Source organism: Sinocyclocheilus anshuiensis, unplaced genomic scaffold, assembly GCF_001515605.1.
Source record: "Sinocyclocheilus anshuiensis isolate Anshui unplaced genomic scaffold, SAMN03320099.WGS_v1.1 scaffold928, whole genome shotgun sequence".
Lineage (NCBI taxonomy): Eukaryota > Metazoa > Chordata > Actinopteri > Cypriniformes > Cyprinidae > Sinocyclocheilus > Sinocyclocheilus anshuiensis.
Genome location: NW_015552531.1, coordinates 1705652 through 1712656, shown reverse-complemented (window position 1 = coordinate 1712656; position 7005 = coordinate 1705652). Strand labels below are relative to the sequence as shown.

The 7005-nt window shown below is 33.3% G+C and overlaps 1 protein-coding gene and 1 pseudogene across 1 annotated transcript; both read right to left on the bottom strand.

The window, feature by feature from the left end:
- Positions 1-1249: 1249 nt before the first annotated feature.
- Positions 1250-3139, bottom strand: LOC107663716 (lysozyme C-1-like). Its single transcript, XM_016454023.1, has 4 exons — positions 2930-3139; positions 2595-2750; positions 1919-1994; positions 1250-1729 (listed from the first exon to the last, which is right to left on the bottom strand). Exons 1-4 carry the CDS (start codon positions 3063-3065, stop codon positions 1666-1668), a joined length of 432 nt encoding a protein of 143 aa, XP_016309509.1. The 5' UTR covers positions 3066-3139; the 3' UTR covers positions 1250-1665.
- Positions 3140-4320: 1181 nt separating this feature from the next.
- The window catches only part of LOC107663616 (multidrug resistance-associated protein 1-like), a 3169-nt pseudogene continuing 484 nt past the window's right edge, over positions 4321-7005 (bottom strand).

The window sequence follows — 7005 nt, the reverse complement described above, 5'->3', positions numbered from 1 at the left end:
TGACCCTGGACCACAAAAGCAGTCTTAAGTCACTGGGGTATATTTGTAGCAATAGCCAAAAATACATTGTATGGGTCAAAATAATCGATTGTTCTTTTATGCCAAAAATCATTAAGATATTAAGTAAAGATCATGTTCCATGAAGATATTTTGTAAATTTCCTACTGTAAATATATTCAAACTTAATTTTTGATCAACATCTCTTGGACAAATTTAAAGGCGATTTTCTCAATATTTAGATTTTTTTTTTGCACCCTCAGATTCCAGATTTTCAAATAGTTGTATCTCAGCCAAATATTGTCCTTTCCTAACAAACCGTACATCAGTGGAAAGCGTATTTATTCAGCTTTCAGATGATGTATACATCTAAAATTTCGAAAAAGTGACCCTTATGACTGGTTTTGTGGTCCAGGGTCACATATACTGTGGAAATACTGTGATAAATTAAACCTTGAATTTTGCTGTAAAATACTGTTCAATTTAGTTTTTGGAAGTGAAAAGCAAGTCATCTTAGTTTATGGTTAAAAACGTTCTTAGATTTTTCTATTTAGTTACATTATGGGTTTATGTTACATCGTACAGTATGTTGCTAAATTAATATTAATATTGTATTATAAAGTGTTGTGTGTTACCATAATGGATTTGTATTTGTGTGCATGACACTTGCATTACAAATTATATTCTCAGCCTAACAATATTTAGTACACTGTAAAAATGATTTTTCATTGTAGATAAAACAGATTATCGGAGTACCTTTTACAAGAAATTAGCCTACTATTTTAGTCTTTTTACTTCAAAATTTCACATTTAATTCAATGTGTTACTTATGTTTCTTTGTAATTATTTGTGCAATTTACTAGCAATTTCTGAGTGAAAATTGTTTCAACACAAATTTAGAGTTTTTGGAAGTGAAAAATAACATATCACCCTAGTTTACAGTGAAAAACCATAAGCTTTTTCTTATTCCTTAGGGTTTCTACAGGGCTTTCTTAATTTGTTTCTTGGTAGTTTTATAAAGGTACAAAATTTGTAAGGTATATAAATATTATATCAGTTAGTGAAATAGGCTATATGTTGTTTTTAACCATAAATTTTGTCTCAGTTCAATCTGTAAAACCCAAAATTCTACCGAATTTTTTTAAGTTCTGGCAAATACAGCTGCTATTTTTCGACCATGAATTTCAGAGATTTTTTTTAAACAGTGATATGTATGTGTCCACAATTCATACAGTTTTATTTAATTCACCTGAAATTGGATGTAGGATACATAAATCAGCGTAGACATTGAGGGAGACGTGTCCAATATTCAGAGTACTCTTCAATCAATATGGGTTTTCAATTACAGATTATTCCATTTTTAATAAAAGCAATTTAAATAAAAGCCCACCGCTACTATCTAGTATCAAACAAACTACCTGTCACAATTTGCTGCTGCATAAGCTTTAGCCAAAAGTGAGATTGTAAAGCACTGCAAAGCACAAATTATTAACAATTTGGGAAGGATTTTTAATTGACATCTCAAGATCAAGGTTACAAATGTTAATAATGACAATATCTTTTAGTTTTTAAAAGTCATATCAACCAAGAGTTTAAATGCATTAGCACATAATCTGAGGGCATTATAGCTAATTAAAGCTCCTGCAGGCAATCAAGGCCTTATTAGCGCTACTCACAACCTTTCACCCAGCGTGACATATTGCGCCCATTACAGTAACTATCCCAGCTGTCCCTGCAGACACAAAGATCAACGTTAGCATTATGTCAAAAATGCACATGCATGTCAGATCAATACATTTAGATATAATGCAATGATAGACAGAGCTTGAGGCCGAATCTCTAAAGGGACGAGCAAACTTTGCTAATGTGACAAAATAAGCTTTGTCAGTTGTGCCCAAGGATATATGCAATGAATACTTGCCATGATTTTAGTCCTTCGGTTTTCACAATGAGCTTTGCACATTCAATTGAAGCTTTCAGGTCATCCTTAAGCAAATCTATCAGATGGGAAACATAAAAAAAAAAAAGGGTTATAGAAAAGTTTAAAAGCATAGATATAGTGGGATCAAAAAGTCTATTTTTCTATTTTTTTTACATTTTTTCCCCCCATTATAAACTATATTCTCAGCATAACACTTGTGAAAAGTTACAATACATAAATATTTAGTATACTGTAAAAAAATATGATTTTTCAAAGCTGTAAACAAAGATTACTGAGTAGTTTTTACAAAATATTTCAGTCTTTCTACTTCAAAATATCATTAATTCAATGTGTTACTTGATGTTTCTTTTAATTATTTGTGAAATTTGCTAGCAATTTCTCAGATAAATTTGTTTCTACACCATTTAAAAAAAAAGAAAATCTGAAACAAACATTTATACAATAACATTTCTTTTTATTTCATTTCTTAATTATAAAACTTAAATGTACAGTTATAAATACAGTTTTGAATCACAGATTTTTAGACCCCACTGTATGTTTTACAAAATTAAAGACGGCAACATCTAAATAATTTTGTCCATTTTTAACTACTAGTATACTTGAACAGTGTTCAATATGTTTTGTCACATGAAATCCATTTAAAGGAATAAAGTACCTGAACAGGGTATTCTGCACGTGTTCTTTCCACCTGGAGTGCCGTCATCGCACCATTTAAAACTGTTTATCTGGAAGATTCCATAGTCTTTCCCGGTATCAGCCGAACGCACTCTTTCGGTCTTAAACCTGCTTTCCCAGTAGGCCGTGCACACATCTGTTGAAATTCAAAAGTTCAAATCCAAAAGAAATGTAAAAAAATATTATGACCAGTTTTACAATACTTTGCATGTTTACTGAGAACTTTTTTAATGGATCCAGCTAATTAATACATATATATCAGGCATGTCAAAAATTACATGTTTGTAGTGAAAATGCAAATAACATAGTACCCACAGTTGCCAATTGAGAATCCCTCAAAGCCATCAAGTCCCTCTTGCTTGAAGATACGGACAACATCACAGCGATCCAGCGTGCGGCTCTCACACAAGCACAGCCACATCAGACACAAGACAGCAATAGCCACCCTCATATCTGCAGTGCTACTCAGAAAATCACTGTCAATATCTGCTATCTGAAGAGGAGTTCAGATGGAGGGTGGAAGCTGTAGAGTGGGATTATTTATAAGTGAATTTTTTGTGTCGCAACCAATTTTTCACAAGTGCATATAGTTTGCAGTTGCTTCAGATATGGCTGCTGAAGCAATAACTGACTTTGGGCTGTTCTATTTTTACTTCTAGAGCCAAAAAATATATTTTTTTACGTGCAGAGGAACTGGAAAAGATTTAGATCAAGACAACAGTGGACATATGACGAAATAGGCAATACTGTGTAAACCAGGTCATAATGTAGCTAACAAGAGCAGCATATAAAAACATTAAAAAACAAAACATGAAATATACAGTATATTGCTTTTTATTCAGAAATTTCCATATAGGTTGTAATATGCCTTAAAAAACTAATCTTAAACCTTTGGCCAAACTATGCTCTTGGTGAAAAAAAGTTACAAGTGTTTTTATCTGTCATCCAAACAGCCTGAAATGACTTGAGGAAAGATGCGGACATGGTTACAATGTGGAAAACTGTTGTGAAAGAACGGCTCCTTAATGCAACCTAATGTGCAATTAACTGATAATATTTGCAAAGGAAATGGAGAAGATGAGAATGTGTCAACACACAGCTCAAACGGCAGCTATGCATAACCACAAACAGCCCTCAGAAGGAAAGACCTACTGCTTGCTTCTTATTACTTGTCATATTGCAACTACACTTTTCATATGCATACTTCATTGTAAAATGCTGGCAAAAGTGTATCAAAAGTGTCAAAAATATAATTTGGTCATAAATGAACAACTCTGATCTGACATCAGCTGTAAGTAAAATGATTCAGTCAAAACGGCCATATTTAAACAGCACAGATATCTAAGGTAACGTGAAACTCAAGTTAACATTGTAAACTGGTATGTTTGTGTGCTTATGCATGACCTTAAACAAATATTTCAGTTTTAACTAAGTGGCAAAATGCTAAAAATATTATTGTAATAAATTAATAAACATATTACTATATTATAATTATATTATCAAATTAAATGAATTATAAAAATATACGAAGGAAAATAAATGAAGAGACAATAAAAGCAAATAATTTAAATACATTTAAAACAACCACAATTTGTTAGAATATTTCAACATCTGTTTGTGTTCCACTTGTCACTTATTTATTTAACTCTTTATTCAGTATAATCGGTCCAAAACCTTCATTAATTAATGTGTGAATAAACTGTGCTTTAGGGAACTTAATTTATGTTGTGAAATGAATATCTTAAATATTTGGTCAACAAAAAAAAAAAAAAGAGTAAACGATAACAAAATAATTGGATGTGAGAGCAGGTCCCGTCTCATTGACTGAAGAGCGGACCCTGCTGGAGGAGAGTGGAAGGAGCGTCAAAGTTCACAGCTTGTCCCTTATTCAAAACCAGCACTCTGAAGGAGTAACAACAGATCATAAATACCTTATTGGCATACTTGACATTTAATGACAGGATGAGTCACTTGTTATATAAAGGATTGTTGCTCCTGACCTATCAGTTTGCATGACAGTGAGAGGGTTCTGAGTGAGCCACAGTACAGTGCAGTCTTTAAACTCTGTGTGGATTAACTGTTGGACCAGGTCCTCTGATTCTAGGTCCACACAAGGAAGGGCCTCTTCCACAAGCAGGATTCTGACCCTTGCAAGCAGGGCTCTGGCCAAACAGAGCAGCCTCCTCTGGCCAAAGCTTTCACAACACAAAAACAAAAATATTTAACCCATAACAACCACTTGTTTGTTGTGCCAGTAGATAAAGGTTGCCATAGAGAAAAATATATTGGTTTCATGAGGCAATAAACCAGAGCCACGGTCCAGATCTGGACTCATGATTGGTTCCAGCCAGAATGTGAATCATTTCACGCTGCAGTTCGTTCTACACGCAAATTAAGCAGGCTTTATAACAACTTGTGGGAAACAATGAACTAGCTCAAATATTTGTGTTTGTCCAATCTGCAAAATCCACTTAATAAAACGTTTTAATAAGATTTTTAATAATCAAATGAGAAACTTGTAATCTTTGTGATTCTGTTTTTTGAATGTACTAAATGTTTTATTTTATTTGTTTTGATTTGTTTAAAAATAATAAATAAAATATTTTTTTTTAAATATACTTTTATTTACTTATTTCTTAATTGACCAGGACTTGAATCAGGTGATTTTGAACAAAATAAGCACCCTTAATATCAAATTGTGAGAAACAATGAATCAGCTCAATTTGTCCAGTCTGCAAATATCAATTAATTGCACTTGATTTTTGTAATCAAATAAGTAACTTGTAATCTAACAGTTTTTTTTTTTCAGTTATTTGTGATCCTATTTTTTTAACATATTAAATGTTTAATTTATTTTTATTTAATATATTTTTTTATTTATATAAGATAAATAAAATAATATCAAATATTTAATATATTTATTTATTCGTTTGTATGTTTTATTTGAAAACTTTTCATTTATTTTATAAGCTAATCGACCAGGACATGACCCAGGCCAGACCCGACTTTATACAGGAAAAAGCTCCCATCTTGGATACTGGGGCTTTATTATTTCTTACTTTTACAACATATTATGGTACCCAACTTGAAGATTTATATTGCATATTTTTGAAATTTTATAGAAAATGTATGTAAATTTGAAAAAAAATGTAATAGACAGCTAAGATAGACAAATAAAAAGATAGACAAATAGACCTGAGTTGAATATCTTTGCAATACGCTAATATATTTTCTACATTATCCATTTGTATAACTGTATGAAAATTAACTATATTCTGGTACGATGTAATACTTTGAATATTATAAAAATATGTAAAATTGGCCCACGGCATCCAAAGATTTGATTCCCACACACCTGAAAGCGAGGGAGGTCCTCTGTACAGGGTGCAGCAGCTGAGCAGGCAATAGTCGAACACGCTCATTCAGATGGCAGAGCTCCAGAGCCAACCACATCTGTGCATCAGTATACTGGGAGAACGGGTCCAGGTTAGTCCTCAGGGGGACCAGAGAACAGTACGGGAACCTGTAACACATGGGACACCATAACTCATTAGTGAATACAATACCTGGATAATGCTTGTTACTGGCGGAGCCTGGGTAAAGCTAGGTTTAGATTACACACAATATTATAGAGCATTCCATCTACCACACCCAGTGAAATAGTTCTGTTAGCTGTCAACACTCCTTCGCCTCCAGTCTTTGATCGGTTTAGCTGTGGCTGGATCAAGCTAGTTCGATATCATTCTCTTGTATGCAAATATTGATCAGCTAACCTGAGAAATGATTTGTAGACGACTACGAAGGTCATGTAGACCCATGCGGGCAATGTTTACATCGTCAATCAGTACAGCACCGCTCCTGGCCTCCACTGACCGGAACAGACAGCTAACCAAACCATCAGTGCCTGTCTTCTCCCTGCTTATGACCCCAATCTATACACATGCAAACAAACAAAAACCTCCCTGAGATTTACATTTTGTTAGTTAATGTTAACTAATGTAGTTAACTAATGTTAACAAATGGAACCTTATTGTTACCTAGTGTTACCTATTTATTTATTATGAGCATGTAAATCTTAGGTTTAGCAATAAATAAATAACATAATGAAATTAAATAGTAATTAATTTACTTATTTATTATCAGTTTGGAAATCTAAATAAATAAACTACTCAAAGTACCTTTTCCCCTTTTAGAATGGTGAGATTAATTCCTCTAAGAGCTAGTGTGCAGTTAGAGGAGGCTTCAGACTCAAAGCTCCTGAACTTCACTTCTCCATGCTGGGGCCAGTCATAGGGTGGTCTGTAGGTGATGCTCCATGCTGCCTAAGGTAAAAAGGGCCAGATGGCTCAGTCCAATTCCATGGAGAGGAAATGACATCTAGTGACACTTAG